The 19,242-nt window shown below is 34.3% G+C and overlaps 1 protein-coding gene across 6 annotated transcripts; it reads left to right on the top strand.

Annotated features, from left to right (window-relative positions):
- Positions 1-4,483: 4,483 nt before the first annotated feature.
- Positions 4,484-7,614, top strand: LOC120274438. Of its 6 annotated transcripts, none has more exons than XR_005540931.1 (5): positions 4,484-4,589; positions 4,845-4,935; positions 5,060-5,104; positions 6,438-6,657; positions 6,746-7,078. XR_005540931.1 is itself a non-coding variant. In XM_039280972.1 (4 exons), the coding sequence occupies exons 1-3, from the start codon at positions 5,955-5,957 to the stop codon at positions 6,923-6,925; spliced, it is 501 nt and encodes a 166-aa protein (XP_039136906.1). In that variant the 5' UTR covers positions 5,646-5,954; the 3' UTR covers positions 6,926-6,960; positions 7,167-7,614. The 6 variants fall into 6 exon arrangements, 3 of the variants coding, with proteins under 3 accessions (XP_039136906.1, XP_039136905.1, XP_039136907.1); XR_005540930.1 differs by having other exon boundaries at positions 4,484-4,704; positions 4,849-4,935; XR_005540929.1 differs by having other exon boundaries at positions 4,484-4,704.
- The last annotated feature ends 11,628 nt before the right edge of the window (positions 7,615-19,242 follow it).

Here is a 19,242-nt window from a genome sequence, read left to right as displayed (position 1 = left end):
ATGTCGCCTCATGAGCGAGTGTAGATCATCGACATAATCAACGCGATCCGGTTCGAACCGAGTCATGATGTATTTGGAAGAGGATCGCACTCCACGAGGTACACCATCGTGAGTTTGACAAAATTATCTTCTTCCCTCACTCGTCGAACAAGTCACATAAGAGTGCTCTTGATGGAGTCTCGCTGTCTCTCGTAGGTTTTGATAAATACCTCCCTTCGAACGAGTGGGTTTTTTCTCTTTTGAAACATGACTGCGGCCACCATCGCAACGCAGTACTCAAGAACGAGGGCACATCCCGAGGCTCGAAACTCGGCAGATTTCCCGATCCCCGAATTTATCAGCGCTGCCATCGTACCTTTCAAGTAGAGAATAGGCCATCTCTTGGTATATAGCTTCCAGTTGAATCGTCTGTCAAAGCGGTGTCCTTCGGATGATCTCCCAAAGGTCGAGGGGTCATGTTATCTCTTTCGACTCGACCAAGGTCTCCACTCATGCGCCAAAATAGCACGCCCATTAACTGGGTTGACGCCATAGTCACAAGCCTCGCGACAATAACAACACATTCAACACGCGATGATTGACAAAATGTTTTAGCGAAATATAAGATTTACACGTAACCCTTCGCTTATTAAAGAGATATCAATTGTTAAACAGAGACCTAGTTTTATTAAATGTAGACAACAATACTTTAAACGAGAGACAACAAAAATTTAAATCTGAACATCTCATTTCAAACGTAAAACCCTCATTTGTAAAAACTGCAACCATATCAAATGAAAGGGGAAATGTATATTATAAATATTACATAAATCATAACAATCGAAATAACTATTTCGAGTAGTGATACGTATCTGAGACAAGCGCAGCAACACAAAAACCCTAGTCGAGAAATCGCCTGCAGACTAACAAAACCCCAGTAGAAATCCTCGAGACTTCAATATCTTCCAACAAAAATAGGAGCACAAAACCAAACCGAAAAATCTTTCTAGAATGGAATAGTTACCATAAAACCATACTCGATACCTTAGATCGCAAACCGATTAAATCGCAACACTACTTGCGAGACTCTCCTCGAGATACCTGGAGTGGAAAGGGAAAATTTTGAATTACAGAGGGTCGCACAGTAGAGACAACTCGGAGGCAACTGAAATGGAAACCCCCTACTGGAGACTGCCCAGCAGTTGAGAAAAAAACTCGATGAACAGCTCCATAGAATTCCTCTCTTGGGGTTACCATACGGAAACCCCCACTTCCTCTCATACCGAAATGGTCTGCAGATCACGACTCCCCACGCAAGAGGCATTTTTCGTCCATAAAATTTGAAAATCACTCCGTTGACATCCGTTACATGCTTTGGGGGTTGAAAAACATGGAATTAAAAAGGAAGCTTTTGGGGAGTGCAAAAACTAATGGTGTTTTTGGCAATATGGCAAACTTAGGGGTGTTTTTTGACAATTTCCACAAAAAAAAGCCTAAAAATCAATAATATTTTATTTATTTTATTACAATTTTTTATATAAATAATTTGTTTATATATAAAATTTTTAAATGTGTTCGAATATAAATAGAAAATATATCTATTATTTTACTTATATTATAAATTTTTACTCCATGTTAGACAAGTAGTTCTATAATACTCAAGTTGTTTACATAAAAGAATATACATATTATTATATTTTAAGATTAAGATTCCCATCTATGGCTATACGTTTGTGTCTAATGTTTTTGTTGTCTAGTAACTAGTGGGATGGTGTCCTCTCCGCATGAAACCATTCTTGTTTTTAAACGCAAATTGCCAATTGGATGCGAATAAGAATTATAGATGCGTCTATAGCACACTTTGTAAGAAAAAGAAGGGCATATATATATATATTTGAATAAGTTTAAAACTTTTTAACAAAAATAAAACAAAAATAAGTTAAAAAAAACGTGAAAGAATAATTTTTATTTTAATAATATATTTTTTCAAATAAATAAGTTCTTCAGAAATCAGTACTTTTTAAAAAATATTTTTTTTATAAGTTCAGATGTCAACAGGGTGGGAATTCATCAGGGGATATATTTTCCTGCCCCGATTCGAGAAATTCATTTACAAATACGACCTAACACAAAATATCAATATACACAATCACCAATAAATTATTTACAAAATTTGAAAAAATTAAAAAAATACAATATAGTTAATATAAATTTAGGATTTTATTTAATTTGATACCAATGCTCATTAATTATTAATAGTTTTCTTATTAAAAATTGATAGATATATGGGTTTTTGTTCCCTTTTTATTTAGATATTTATATCATAAAATAATATATATATATATATATATATAATATTTAAATTAAATATTTAATATTTAGGGGTCGGGCCGGGGTATGGGAGGATATTCCCCTGCCCCAACCCCCGACACCAAGAGTGAATTTATTTTTTTGACCCGACTCGACCCTAGAAAAAAATTCCTTGAGGGAATCGGATTCTTTGTCAGGGCCGGAGCCCATTAACATCCCTACTTAAGACGGCCAATAGAATGCTACTTTAATAATATTTAAAAAAGGGGTTGAATTAACCATTTTTTTTTCATTTTACAATGCAGCCATTTTGCTAAAAATAAAAATAAAAATAAAAATAAATAAATAGAAAAGGGGGTCTACATTGAGAAAAAAAGCACAAAAGTCTAGTTTGATCTTAATTAGGAGAAAAATTAATCCTCTTTGTTGTATTATTTTTTTGTTCTTTCCTTCGAATAGTGATATTGTTACGTAGAGGGCAATCGGATTGCGGCCGTTGGAAATTGTTCTGCGAGACATCATGGACACCGAGGTGAGACTCGTTGGAGTTGGTCGCGGCATGGAAGATTTCAAGGCCATGAGGGATACTATTCTGAGAAAGATTGAATTAGAGGAAGGGAGAGAAAAAAACGCACTCAGAAAGTGCAAAGCATGGCTTGTCATGGTACCATCATATACTTAATTCTATTTTCTTGATTTTTCATGAATTCAAATAAATATGCAAGTCAAATTTTTTGAGGGGCATAAATCATCTATACAATCCAATATAATTTCTTATCATATGGAAAGGCCACCTAAGCATCCTTGCATTAACTTGTAGCTTTTGTGCATAGACTACAAGTAATTAATCCCTTATTTACATCTCCTTCTTTTTACACTTTTAAGTAGTTATTTGGTTCACGGTAATATTTTCACATTACAATCTGTTACATGGTAATCTAAAAATATTATCATGCTTGGATTAGTAGTAGTGGTAATATTGATGGTAATATGTAATCATCAACTTTAGAATATTACCAAACAACTTGGTAATCACATTATCACTAAAATAGATGTCTATGTTGAATTACCAAGTGGTGTTGTAATTTGAAATTTTTTTTTAGACAAATATGCCCTTTGTTTAGAAAAAATAATTTTCAAAGACTACTGAATAAAAAAAATTAATTTTTGATAATATTATTTTGGAAATATCTTCATCTTCAAAAATTTAATTTTTTTTGCATATAGAAGGTTAGAGTGGAAGAGATTACATCTTAAGTTTATAGTATTTCAGATTCAAAAGTAATTATCTTGTCCATAAGAATTGATTTTTTATTATTGTATAAATGTGTGATACATTTATTGTAATATTTTGATTTAACAATAATAATTATTTATTATTTATTTATTTGATACACTATCAATTTATTTAACTAAAGGGCCGGAAGCTAGAAAATAAAAACATTATTGATTTTTTTACTGTATCTCAAAGACAAAATGGTAGGTTAGACAGAGTGTAAAATAGAATGATGGCTGATTTAGGTGAATCTATGAGTAAAATAAAAATTCATAATACATTATAGTTAAGTTTTTATAATTTTCTTAATTTTAACTTATGCCGGAAAAAACAAGGTAATCCATCAAATGCATAGGAAAAAATGAATCAATTGCAGTGTAACGGATGATCTGAAATCAAACCCTGCTCCCTCATCTCGTGACAGGCTCCCGGGATCGTGGTCCTTCTGACGTAAAAGACGCTCATTTTATTTTTATTTTTGGTAAAGCATGTCATTTTAATAATAATAATAATAATAATAATGCATGCCATTTTATTGTTTTTTGGTAAATCATGTCATTTAATTAATAATAATAATTATTATTATTATTATTTTGAAATAAATAGATTTTTTAAAAATCAACAACATTTAAATAATAGGTAAAATAGTTCAAAAGCTTGGAAAGAAACTTTGTTTAGTTTTTTTTTAACTAGTCAACACTTTGTGCCGTTCTAGCATTTAGCAAGGTGGTTCATGACAATTTTGTGGTAATAATAATAATTTGTGGGTTTTCAAAAAGAATTTTTTTTTTTTTTTTGAAGGACTAATAGTATTTAACCAGAAGAAAGGCCCATAAAAGGTCCACATCCATGAAGCCCAATGGGAAGGCCCATATATATTCTGGTTTCTTTAGGATGTGCACCAAGTGTCTCCTGCGATTTATAGGGTTTTAAGAAAAATTTTTTAGGGTTTAATCAGAGCACTTTGGGAGGAAATACGATGGTTGGGATGGAAATTTCGCAGGAGCTTCAGCGATTTCTTGAGGTTTGATTCATCTCCCTCCTTCTCTCGTTGTCTGTCTCTCTGGGTTTCATTGTGGGTGTGGGTGAAGAAGAGAATGGGGGATTTGCTTGCGGAGCTGGAGCATCTGCTCCGATCGGTAAGAGAGATTTCGCTCAAAATCTCATAATTTGATGTTTAGGGTTTCAATGTTTCACAATTGTTAGATGTGGATTTCGTTTTTCTATGAATTTTGATTTTGGTGGTTTGTTTTGATGGGTTGATGGATGGATGTTGTAGGAAGGGATGACAAGGGAGGAGGCTATGTTCTTCAAGGAATGCAAGGATTTCACTGTTGGTGCTTGTGCTTCTTCAGCCATTGCCTGGATCGGTATATGCTTTATACATAGTTTCTCGATGAATAAAGAAAAAAAAACTTTCCTTTATGTAATACTTAATGCTATGAGTTTATGTGAGATCTCTAAATTTTTGATTTTTAATATGTATGTATGCAGCATCTAGAAGCTTGGTTCCGTGGCATAGGTTTAGCCTTTCAGCTGGTGAGTTCATGAATCATTCTTCTAATTTTATTTAATTTTTCACTAAAATTGGCTTATTTTTTCTATGTATTGCTATTGTAAATACTTAAATTCACCTCCTTTTTTAAAAGGAAAAAAGACATTAGTAGTGTTGAAATATTGGTTTCGTAGTTATTTCTTGTAGCTTAAATTAATTGAGCTTGTGAATTGTCCAAATAATTACATTTGTGTGTGTGTGTGTGTGGCTTCAAGTTCTTGTGTTTGTGAAATTTGATTTGTATGTGTGTGGAACTTCAGTTAATTGTGATTCATGAAGTACCCAAACAAATTACATTTTTTGTTCGTCTTTGAGTGCATTTTCAAGCAATTGAGCTGATGACATTGGATATATATCTGTGGTGCTTCAATTAATCTGGTGCATGAATCATCCTAATAATTTTACATTAGTGTGTGCATGTGGAGCTTTAATTAAATGACTGCATGAATTATCAAAAAGAAAAAATAGTTACTTTTGTGTGTGTGTGTGTGGATGGAGTTTCAATTAATTGAGCTTATTAATTATCAATATAGTTAAATTTGTATTTTTTGTGCGAGAGGCTTCAAATCCTTTGGTTTATGTATCATCCAAATGATCACATCTTGTGTGTGTGTGCGTGTTTGGATTTTCAATTACTTGAGCTCATTAATTGTTGTATGGATTTACGATTACTTGAGCTCATTAATCGTCAAAATGGTTAAATTTATGTTTTTGTGTGGGGGGCTTCAAATAAATTGATCCGTGGATTATCCAAATAATTACATTTGTTGGGGGGTATTCTCTAGGTTGTGATAGGTACTAGCAAATAATTCTGTAAATGGTGCCGGGTCTGGTATGCTAGCAGGAATGTGGAGGTTTAATCATTCATTGGATGCTTGCGTGGATAAAATTCTAGGACGTGATTGGGATCACATGAAGTTGGGTTTGGCAGGCATGTAGGTTCTACTTCTCAATTACATGTATATACATTCTTGCATTGTGCAACACCATTTGCAAATGTGCCCTTGAATAGAGCTCTCCAATGCACCATGTGGCACACTTAGATTTCTCTATCTATGCACTGACATATATGTAATGGCAGCACCTCTCTGATATTCTGGAAATTTTTGGTTATCTTTGTGATTTTCTTCTATTTCTTTTAGTAACTCTATAACTCCAGTCCTGATTTAAACTATGATTTATTTTCTACTGAATATTTGGAAGTATTATCACAAGAAAGATTGAATTTCTATGTGTTACATTTATGTTCGAATGTTCAATTCGGTAGATTTGCTGAAAGAATTGTATATTGGATTAAATGCATGGCATTTTTGGCAGAATCATGAAGAGGCATATGTATAATCCATCATGTGTGAAACTTTTGAGTAAACATATGTACCCAGAGGAGGTATTCAATGACGTGAATCCTGATCGTGCTTTCACATTATGGCGGTTCCGGAACATGTATGTAGAGGGAAATGATGTTCAAAAGTTCCAATACAGTAAAGTCGAAAATTATAAAAACTCCACCGCAAAGGAGCAGCCCAAGCAAATCATCGTAAGTATTTCACTCTCTGATCCTGCCTAACATGTTTAACTTCATTTTTTTAGAACAGTTATTAAAACTTCTTACCTTTGGAATACAGAGCAGCCAGGGCAGTGAGATGATCGCAGATCCTCTGGATTGCATCTTTGGTGATTTGGAAAGTGGCAAGGAAATCTCTCATTCAAACAATGTCAGCAAGCGATCTAGAAGAAGACTACGTGGCCATAAGAGAGCTCATCGCCATTACCATCATCATCATCGTGAGGCTAACCAAATGTAAAATTTTTGTCACACGTGACATCAAAGTGACCGCTGGTGAGTGTTTAAGACACCAATCTGGTTTTCTTTGATAGAAGGCATAAAAGAGATCATGTTTGTCATCCAAAAACCATATATTTATAATCTAAATCTATAATGTGTTTTGTCGGTTTTATCTTTGTCTTTGTCTAGGAATATTCCTCATTTTCTTTCAATTTCTCATGTCTCATATGGTGTGCTACTTCTGCTGATTGTTTTACAAGGGAAGTACCCGATGGTACTGAGGAAATTCTGAATTAACTAAGAAAAAAAGCCTGATATTTTGTGAAATCCCCAAATATTCTGAATTTTAAATCTTGAGATATGTGTGAAGGTTCAAGGTGAATCACTGATTTTGCCATGCATTTAAAGATCTTTATGGGTTGTGAAATACTTACTGGAAGAGAAGATGGTGCTTGTTTAAGTGCAACCAAAGCTACAGTAGAGAGGGAGAAGTGATGAGATGATATTAGCTTATGGTTAGATACAGTAGAATTTTAGTTGTATTGTATTTATAAATTTTTGTAATTTTGTATTTGAAGATACAAGAAAGTGTCTTGTTTGATGTATTTGGAGTGCTAGATTATCGGACTTTGTGCTTGGTGAGAGAGAGTTTTAGATTTGAATTTGATAAACATATATTTAATGGTGAAGTTACTTCATTCTCTGTGATCATTAGGTTTTATTAACAATAGAATATCCTGTTAAATTATGTTAATTATAAAATAAATAACTAGGTATATATTTAATTTTATTTATTTTCTAATTGATGGTTATATTTTTGTTGCTGTGGAATTTATTTCATATGGCTAATGTTTATATTAATTAGTTATAATTATATTTTTAGTTCTTAAAGAAGTACAAGGTCTGTTCTTTTAATCTTTTTATAATTATTGTGACCTCGGAGTCCTTTTATTTTTTTTTTTTTTATAAATTTGACAGTGTTAGTTCTCCGTGTGATGGATGTTGTTTTAGCAATTAGTTCGGTTCTTCTAATCCCTTTATAATTTTTTGTGACCGTTGAGTCCTTTTATCTTTTTAAGTTTGGCATTGTTAGTTCTCCATGTGTGACAGTTGTTTTTGCAGTTAGTTTTCCTTGAATTAACTTATTCTATATTAAAGCATTATTTAAAAATAAATAAATAATGTAAAAAAAAATAACAGATCCGGATTTGATAAGGTATCTAGATCCGAAATCCTGGTCCTTGGTAGAGATGGTAAAAGGCTAAAAGCCAAGCCAATGTGTGGTTTTCAACCCAATACATTTGGAACGAGATGTTTTTGGAAAAGGGGAAAAATTTACTTATATATCTATAAATATATATTATTTCATGTTTTTTTAATTTGCAAATCAAAATAAATAAGAATATATCCACTCAATTATAATAATTGTGTGTTTTGCTTATATTTATATATTGTAATAGTTTAATTAAAAAATTAATATTAAAGAAATTATTTTCCTAATTTTAACTTATTAATAAGTATTATATATTATAAGGGGTTTGAAAAAAAAAATTCTTTTGATTTTTACTTTATAAAAGTGTTTGGTTTAAAGTAGTCTATCGAATTGGTTAAAGTGTTGAAGTGAAAGTTTTAATTAATTCAACTACCAGGTAGAAGTGTTGGAGTGAAAGTTTTAATTGAAAATTTTTAATTTCATATGTTAGTTGAAGGGGAAGTGTTAAATCATTAACATATTTGTTTGATTAGTGGAAGCGAAAAATTAGAAACGATGAAAGTAAGATTTCGCAAATCACTTTAGCATTTCACAATAGGGGTGAAATTACTCTCTCAAATTTATTAGGTTGAGTTTATAATTATTTAACATGATAATTTAAAAAAATATATTTTTATGAACAATAAAAAAAATTTAAAAATAAAAGATAATAATAATAAAGCAATCAGTATGGTTTTGGAATAAATAGAGATTCTTGGACTTCTCAAATATTTGCCAACCTGGAATATAAGTATATACCGACTACACAATATGCCCATCCTCCATTTTTGTGACTTGAGTTACAAGCATGGTGAGGGTTTTGTAAGGTTAGACATCACTGATTGCGACGTTGAGGATTTGTTGATAAATGGCAGTGCGGTCAGTGTAAAGTATTTCAAGTTGAAATGGCTTCGAAATCTAAAACAAATCACTTGGCTAGCAGAAACAGTATCTAGTGCATGCTTCCAGAGGTTAGCAAATGTTTCCATTAGTTGGTGTTCATCTCTAAAGAGTCTTTCATGGGTTTTGCATCTCCTATGCCTTAGGAAATTAAGTGTATGTGATTGTTCAGAAATGGAGGAATTGATTGACCCTGCTGATCGAGATGCAACCAGTTTCACCAGGCCTTCCCACCTTTCCTAGTCTACTATCTTTGGAAATCAATATATGGATAACTTAGTGAGCTTAAGCATATGTTCATTGGATTTTCCTGTTTTGTCTGTGCTTTACTTAGACAGCTGTCCAAAGCTAAAGAAACTTCCTTTCAAGCCATCTATTGTCAATAATAAATTCAAATATGTGAGAGTTGGCAAAGAATTGTGGAATGGTTTGGAATGGGAGGACACAACCATCCCATCTCACCTTGAGCAGGCAGACGTTTCATTCATGTCAATAGTTTAGTATATATCATACAGATTTGTATTTCAATCATTGTTAGTTGAAGATAATCTCTACTTTAGAAAATATTCTTATAGAGCATTTTGTAGTTGGAAGTAATGTAGTCAGTAAGAATTATGGATTTACTATTATTTGTATTAATGTGTGAGTTCATTGTAAAATATTTGTGTTCATTCCCTGTCTCCATCCTTTCTCATTTTTAGATGGCCCATTATTTTTAGTCCTTTCCATTTTTTTTATAGTCAATACACTATCAATTTATCTTTATAAAGTCGCATGGAAGAAGAAAATCAAAACATCATTGGTTTTTGCTGTAGTTTAATTAATGACTAATGGCCGGTGCAACAACTTTATTAGATATAGAGTATAAAACACAAGGATGGCTCATTTATAGGTGGATGATCTACGAGTAAAAACAAACGTTTATTAAGGTTTCAGTGCTTTACAATTTGATGCGGATTTCATTTCTTTGAACCTTGATTTTTGTGGTCTGTTTTGATTGATGGATGTTAGCAGGAAGTGATGAGGAAGGAGGAGGCTCTGTTCTTTATAGAATAGGAGGATAGTGCTATCAAAGATTTCTCTGTTGGTGCTTAATTGTGCTTCTTCAGCCATCGCCTGGAATGGTATGCTTTATATATACTTTCTCAATGAACAAATAAAACATCTTTCCTTTTTGTCAGAATTATTAATACTGCTATGAGCTTGTATGAGATTTCTGAATTTTTTATTTAAACATTTTTCAATAGGCATGTAATGCCGGATCATCAACAAACAACTTTGTAATAATACTCGTATTCTAAGACCTCATGTATTTGAAGGGAAAATTCACACAAGTTTTGTAATAAAAAAAAAAAACAAGAAGCTAAGAACATCACACACACACACTACCTTCTCTGAATAACATAAACAAAACAATAAACAAACATATAGCCCCTTAGTTTTGATGAGTCATTCTGCAACATGTCCAGTTCTAGCTCACTGAACCGACTAACCTGCATTTGCCTCGGACTTACTCTAATCTAATCTATCAGATCTCTTAATCTCCACCGTTCACTTCCTTTCTCATCAACTTCTGCCTCAAACTTAAAACAAAAACATTGATGATCACATCTAGACCATCCATTCCATCCCCTCTCAAATTAACCAGCCAGCAACCACTTTACCGAGCTTTCAAATACCTGAAATGACTAAACTACCCTTGATTCACAAAACACTCAACAGATTCTCAAATCACAAAACAACTGACAGCTTCTAAAAACATCTCCGTTTTGCAACCATCTCCTGCCATCTAGTCTTCAATCACACACCAACAGAAGATTGGTCTCTTGACAAGGGTTTAGTCTTTCAGCTAATAAGCTCAAAAACCATTCTTCTAATTTTATTTTATTTTGGCATTAAATTTGACTTTTTTTCCTTTCTATGTTTTGCTATTATAAATGAAAGGAGAATGGTTGTTTCAAAACATATTATAAATGAAAGGAGAATGGTTGGTGTTAGAGTAATATATTACTTGTACTTATACTATATACTTATACGTATATACTTACTCATGTATTCATTCTTCTTGTATTTATATGGGTTGGTTTCACTCTAATGAACACACATTCATTTCTTCATTCATACTTTGTTTATAATGGTATCAGATGTCGGCCGATCTCTGCCGCGTCTTTGTTAACTCTCCGATGAGTTTTGTCTTACCGGAATTCTTTTCCGTCTAGTCTTCATTAGCTCCCCGTCGAGCTTTGTTTGCTCCCTGTCAAGCTTTGTTAGCTTTGTTAGCTCTCCATTGAGCTTTGTCAAGTCTTTGTGGCCAGCCTTCTTCTTCTTCACGGTAGCTCCAACAAGCAGAAAACCATTGCCAATGTCCTGTCAAGCTTGGTTAGCTTTTTATTGCGCTTTGTTAAGTCTTTGTTATTAGCCTTCTTAGTCACGCTAGCTCCGACGAGCTGCAAACCACAACCGACGTATTCTCTCATTAATCCTCCGCCGAACCAAACCACCCTCGTTGAGTTATCGACAACTCCCAACCTATACGAGCTTTGCCTGCTGCTGATGATCACCTGACGATGAGGCCTGCATGCTCTCACCGATGAACAGTAACAGACCAAGAGTAGTGGACCAACAGTAGCCAATCAAGAGACAGCACAACTTTCAGCATATCAAGTTCCCAAGCCCTTGGCATTTTCCCCTTGTTTTAATTCTTTGCTTTATTCCTCTCACAGTATATATTATATATTATCCTATATATGATTATATATTAAAAAAAACAAAAATAAACCATTCTACTTTTCCAGTTCAAGTCCCCATGTCAATTAACCGTTTCCTTCAGTCAAATCCCCCCACTTTTTCTTAAAGTAGTATCTATTATTATATATATTTATATATTTATATATCTATATCTTCATATATATATATATATATATATACATATTAAAAAAGGCACCATCTTCTCCACATTTTCTATATTCAATTGATGTCAAATTAAATGGTTCCAACTATCGTGAATGGTTTACTACTGTTCGCATTGCATTACTTGGTATGGATTTGTTTATCCCAACTGTCCACCCCTGATGCTTCTTGGGCACTTGCTGATTGTTGAACATTGACCATTATCTGTTAGTCTTGTGATTGATGTTCGTATGGAAATTGAACACCTTCCCACTGCTCAAGCAATGTGGGAACACTTAGGCCATATGTTTGAGCATTCCAGCTCCGCTCGTTAGTATGTCATTTTACAGGATCTTACTCACATTCAGCAACGTGAGTGATCCGTCAAAGAATATGTCAATGACCTACGGTCCCTGTGGTGTCAGATTGATTCATTAGAGGAGTCTACTTGCCTAACATGCATATATTGCAAATCTCGCACTCAGTCTCGCAAAGTACAGTGCACCTTCGAATTTCTGATGCGTCTTCATCCAGATTTTGAGGTTGTTCGCAGCCAATTGCTTAATCGAGACCCTCTTCCATCATTTGACGATATCATTCGTAGTGTGATTACTGAAGAAACTTGTCTCAGCACATTATTTCCAAGGTTACTCCTTGCAGACACAGTCCTTACTGTGACCTCTCCACGTTCCACTAGAGTATCCTCTGGCCCTTCTGTGTCATCAGCTCCTGCTTCATCAACCACTTCTCAGTCTTTTGTTATCTGTCATTATTGCAAGCGTCTTGGTCATATGAAGAATCAGTGTTTGAAGCTTCAGCAACGTCAACAACAATAGCCATCACAGTCTCGCCCTCCTCCTCGATCTCTTGCTTCCTCTCTTCATGTTGCTTCTGTCTCAGCTTCAGATTCTCCTTCCTTTGTTGATCTTCTTTCTCAGGTTGCTCAGCTTACAAAATAGATTCATGCTATGTAGCACGTTTTGCCCTCTAGCACTTCCTCTACTATGTTTGTTGCCTTTGGTATGTCTTCCTCCTCCTGGATTTTAGATTCTGATGCTACTCATCATATGATTGCCGATACCTCCAGCCTAGTCTCTATTACTATACCTCATACCTTTTCTAGTATTTGTACTGCTGATAGGAGCCTTCATCCTGTTATGTAGTGTGGTCGTCTTCAGTCCACTTCTTTTGATATTCCTGATGTCCATCATGTCCCTGGCCTAGCTCTTAATCTTCTCTCTGTTAGTCAGCTCACTGATCATGGTCTCACACTTACCTTTTCTTCTTCTATTTGTACTGCGCGGGACCATTTTCTAGGCTAGAGGATTGGGATCATGCGTAGAGTTGGCAGCCTCTATTACTTAGACACTCTTCATCTTCTTGCTCCTCTATCTTCTAACATTGTTGTCTTTGTATGTTCCCTTGATCGTTGGCACAGTCGCTTTGGTCACTTGTCTAGTTCTCGCCTGAAACTCTTAACAAGTTCAGGTAATCTTGGTTCTGTTTCTTTTCTTCCTTTACATCCTTGTATGGGTTGTAAACTCGCTAAACCCATTGCTCTTCCTTTCTCTTCACGAGAATCTATTTCTGAATCTACTTTTGATCTAGTTCATTCTGATGTTTGGGGTCATGCACCATTCTCCTCTCTTGGTAGGTTCTTTTATTACATATCTTTCGTTGATGATTTTTCGCGTTATACTTGGCTTTATTTAATGTGTTCCCGATCAGAGGTTTTTACCATTTACTCTCAATTTGCACAAATGGTATATATATATTCAGTTTGGTAAACGCATTAAGATTTTTCACTCCGATGGGCTTACGAGTATCTCTCTACATTCTTTCCCACATTACTGTCCACTCATGGTACTTTTCCTCAGCAATCCTATCCTTATACACCTGCTCAGAATGGTGTCGTTGAGCACAAATATCGCCATATCCTTGACACATCACGTGCACTTTTTGCCTCTTACGTCCCTCAGATCCTTTTTGGGCTAAAGCCATTCTTATATCCATCTATCTTATCAATCGTACTCTTACCTCCACTCTCTCTAGTCTTACACCTTATGAGCGTCCATAGTCCATTTCTCTCTCCACTGTGGTCACCTTATGACGTTTGGTTGCACTTGTTTTTGTTCTTTTTGCCTTTGTCGAGAGAAACAAACTTTCTCGATTACGCCATGAGCATTTTTCTTGGATATAACTCTGAACACAATGGCTATCGCTGTTATGATCCTCATTCTCACCGTCTTCGAATTTCCCGTCACGTAACTTTTCTTGAAGATACCCTTTATTTCTCTTCATCCTTTCCAAATCATTCCTTTCTTCAGTCTTCTGCTATTGCATCCTCTTCTCTCCCCTCCATAGTTCTTCCGAGCATCACCACCACTGCTTATTATGTGCCTTTTTCAGACGTCTCTGTAGATACTTCCTCTATTCCTCACTCTCCTCTGGGTGCATTGATCATTCTGGTAATTCGTCTCCTCTCTCCGCCGACCCATCCTCCCTTAAACATGCTCATGTTATTTCCCGTTGTTACCTAGATCATCCTTGCCGCCCACCTACTCACTACGCCCTTTCTCTCTCATCACATACTCTCCTGATTTCCAAGCCTTTCTTGTTACTATTTACTTGCATTCGGAGCCGCAGTCTTATCGTGAGGCTATGAAACATCCCGAGTGGCAACAAGCTATGTCAGAGGAACTTGATGCTCTTCAGCGTATGCATACATGGGATCTTGTTCCTCTTCCATCTAGTGTTACTCCTATCAGTTGTCGCTAGGTCTATCGAGTTAAGACCCGGGTCGATGGTAATATTAAGCGCCACAAAGCGCGTCTTATTGCTCGTGGTTTTACTCAAGAGTATGGCATTGATTATGAGGAGACATTTGCTCCTGTTGCCAAGTTGACTGGTGTTCGTCTTCTTTTTTCGTTATTTCTGCTGCTCGTCACTGCCCACTTCATCAGTTAAATGTGACCAATACTTTCTTATATGGAGATCTCTCTGAGGATGTTTATATGACTCCTCCTCCCGGTTTCTCTCATCCTTCTCAGTATGTCTGTCATCTTCGCTGAGCTATCTATTAGCTCAAACAAGTTCCTCGTGCCTGGTTTGAGCGATTTCGCAGTGTGGTTCTTACTCTCGGTTTCATCGAGAGTTCTCATGATTATGCTCTCTTTACTCGGCAGACTCCTTGAGCCATCACTATTCTTCTTCTTTATGTTGACAATATGGTTATTACTGATGATGATGTTGATACTGTTCTTTCCTTGAAACAACAGTTACATACCGAGTTTCAAATGAAAGATCTTGGCCCTCTTCATTACTTTTTGGGTCTTGATGTTGCTTATTCTTGTCGAGGCTACTTGGTGTCTCAACAGAAGTATATATTTGACATCTTTCGACGAGCTGATATCACTGATCTCCGCACTGCTTCTACCCTTATATAGCTACATCACCGACTCTCCTCTTCTGATGGTGAGCCTCTGCTTGATTCTACTAGTTATCCTGTACTTGTTGGTGCTCTTGTCTATCTGACTATTACTCGGCCTGATATTGCATATGTTGTTCGTGTTCTTAGTTAATTTGTGAGTGCTCCTCACTCTACTCATTATGCAGCCCTTTTACGAGTTCTCCGTTATCTACGTGGTACTATATCTCGCTCTCTATTTTTCTTTGCCACGTCTTCTTTTGAGTTGCGCGCCTATTGTGATGCTGATTGGGAATGTGATGCCTCTGATAGACATTCTACTACTGGTTTCTGCATTTTTCTTGGAGATTCTCTTATCTCTTGAAAAAGCAAGAAACAATCTATTGTTGCTCTTTCTACTGCTGAGGTTGAGTATGGTGCTATGTCTTCTACTGCTAAGGAAGTTCTTTGGTTGTGACAAATTTTGACGGACTTTGGTGTCACTGTCTCTGCCCCTACTCCTATATATTGTGACAACTAGAGTGCCATTAAAATTGTTGCCAACCCTGTATTTCATGAACGTACAAACCATCTTAAGGTCGCTCTTCACTTTGTTCGGCATCATTATCTTGTTGGCAGTATTATTCTTCCTTATGTTGCCTCTACACAGCAGCTTGCTGATCTTTTAGCTAAGGCACATATTGTCTCTCAGTTTCAGTTTCTAGTTGGCAAACTCTCGGTTTATGACCCACCGTGAGTTTGAGGGAGCATGTTAGAGTAATATATTACTTGTACTTATACTATATACTTATATGTATATACTTACTCATGTATTCATTCTTCTTGTATTTATATGGGTTGGTTTCACTCTAATGAACACACATTCATTTCTTCATTCATACTTTGTCTATCATTTGGCAGTGCTGAAACATTGGTCTTGTTGGTCTTTCTTATAGCTTACATTAATTGGGCTTGTGAATTATCCAAATAATTACATTTTGGATTGAAAGCCACATGAAAAAAGGGAAATGAAGGATTAATAAAATAAAAATTATCTTTTTTGGAACATCATAGCAAACAAGAAGAGATTTAAGAATCACTACTTGGTATAGTGAAATGTTATGAAAATAGTGAATGAGCATACCCAAGGTCAAATTTCTAAATCAATAGTACTTTTACAATATTGTGCATACACTGCCGTGCAAAAATCACTTCTTTTCACACTATAAAACTCACGTTATTTATATTTGTTGGAATGTTGGAATCTAGTTCTTAATATGAAAAATGTATCAAATTATTCTTACAATTTTAACCTCAGAGTGTGAGGCAGTTTTTACAGGATAAAACCATAAGGTTGAGGCATGATTTGGAGCAAACCGAAGCAAAAAAATTATATATCTATGGGTAGAGCCTGTATAAAGCCCTTTTCATTGTTTTTGTTGTTGGTATTCTTATGATGACGTAATCATAGTTGACGCCACACTCTTCTTGTTGTTAGTATCATATATATGAACATATGATGTGAATTCCTACTTCTTGTAATAACCAAAGCTAATTAATTAAACCACATAATCAAAGTTGACGTCTAATGGAAGATGGATAAAATAAAGCAAGTACAGTAAGATACAAAAAAGGAAAAATAATGAAGAAAAGAACCATTAATTAATTTTATAAAGAGAAAGCAACTATTCTATATATACATGAGTATCCATTAAAGGATAATTACATTAAGCACCAAAGAAAGGAACTCATGCTCATTTTTTTTTGCTTTTTGGTTTACAAACTCTGCCATGGTTCTTTTCTTCATTGCAACAAAAGAGCAAAGCATTTGTTCCTTTAACTCTATATTGCACCAAAAAACGATTAAAGCCATCTTGAATAAGATGCTTTACTTTCTTTTTATTTTTCCTTTATTTCATATGTATAATTTTAAAATATTCGATCACGTATTTAATTGTTTTCCCTTGTATTTTTAGAATTTTTAATATAATTTTCACTTAACATAGAATGAAGAACATGTTATTGTTTTATTGAAATTTTCAAATCAACAACTAATTTTAGCATATAAATGGATGGGGTGATATAATGTGATGGATTTTTATTATTTTAGCATCTTCTAAGTTTTCTAAAACTAGAAAAACCAATCAAATTGAAATAAATAAATAAAAATAATTATGCATTTTTAGATCCGATGTCAAATAGCAACCCAGTATATACATATATATACCAACATGAGAAAATGCAACATACTGGAATCAATTTAAACATTTTAATACAATAAAAATAAAAATTAATTAATTTTAAAAGCAAAGGTATCATTATGAATAATTTTTTTTCTTTTTCATTTTTTTGGTGGCAGACTATAAATATAAGGCTCATTCTCAATGTTGAGTTCATGTTCATATATCTCATCATTCAAAAATCAAATAATAATCAGTGTGGTTAAGTTGTGAGAAATATGATGGACATTGTGAACACATTGTTGGGGGCGCTGTGTACTTGCATGCAGAACCCTGCCGTCCAAGAAAAACTTGGTTACATTATTACAAGCACAAAGCAAATTGTTGGCTGATGTGGAGAATGAATTGGAAGATCTGAAAGCCAAGGTGAATTGTGTCCCCTCCACACTCAGGAAGAGGCCAATAGGGACTAGAAACCAACTCACACCTCCAGTTCAAAAGATGGCTTGACAAGGTATGACTTTGTCTTTATATGACCATATTGCAATAGTTAAATTGTTTATTTTTCCCATGCGTATTCTTCAAAATAGATTTGATATAATTAAAACAAGTTTGTTAACTCATATGATACATTGCATCACCCTTCATGACTAATTATACATTTTTTATAAGCCCACTCATCATTAGGGTCTATCAATAATATATGGTTAAATGTCAAAAGATGGTGCCCATATGTGACTTTATTTATTTTTTCCTCTCCCGTCTAACCAGCTAGTTTTCTATATGTCTTCGTCTCTGCATAATTTTATATTTCTCCACATAGTTAAAAGTAGAAAAAAGTTATTTTAGGGATTTTAATGATTTTTTTAAAATTTTTTTTATATATGTTAATTGAACTTTTAATGGAAAAACTCTAAAATAGTCTATCTATTTATAATTACTCCATCCTTTTTGGTCCCTCTATTACAAAATTATTAATTTGATCTCTCTATTTTTCAATTGGGAAAAATTAGATCCCCTACCAAATTACCGTCCGGTTTCTTCATCTAATTCATCTTATTTGCATAAAAATATTAATGAAAAATTATTAACATGTTATTAAAAATATTATTATAAAAAGCTATTAAAATTATAAAAGAGTTTTTAAAAATATTAAACATTTTTTAAAAATAAAAATTATTTAAAAATTATAAAATCACTCATCAAAGGACTTCCACATGTTGCCCGCGTTATTTTTGGATCCGGGTGTGAAACTCCAACCATAAAACTAACTCCCGACCTATCTTCTCCAACCTAATCCTGATCTTCTCCTACCATGTGGTGCTGGCCGAGATTGGGGTTGACCAAAATATGCTAGAGGTTAGTTTGGCTTTAGGGTGTGTGGAGTTTTTATACTAACGGAGAATTCTCAATGGAGGTTTACTTCCTTGACAATCTTTTTATTTAGTGTGTTAATCATAGCTTTACACAAACTCTATCATTGACAAGAATTTTACTAACAGAATAATTGCCCTCTTGGTCAAGGACAAAAAGCATATGTGAAGAAATTGTTGGAGAATAATTTGAAATCAATTTGAAATCAATTTAGATTCAAAAACTAAAGTCACCTTTCGAGCATACTTTGAGTACACTATAAGAGTTAAGACATTTAATGAAATTTTTTTGTGACTCTCTATCATTTCACCACAAATATAAGGTTTTATGATAAT

This window comes from Dioscorea cayenensis, chromosome 13 (assembly GCF_009730915.1).
Source record: "Dioscorea cayenensis subsp. rotundata cultivar TDr96_F1 chromosome 13, TDr96_F1_v2_PseudoChromosome.rev07_lg8_w22 25.fasta, whole genome shotgun sequence".
Lineage (NCBI taxonomy): Eukaryota > Viridiplantae > Streptophyta > Magnoliopsida > Dioscoreales > Dioscoreaceae > Dioscorea > Dioscorea cayenensis.
This window is presented reverse-complemented; position numbering and strand designations above follow the sequence as displayed.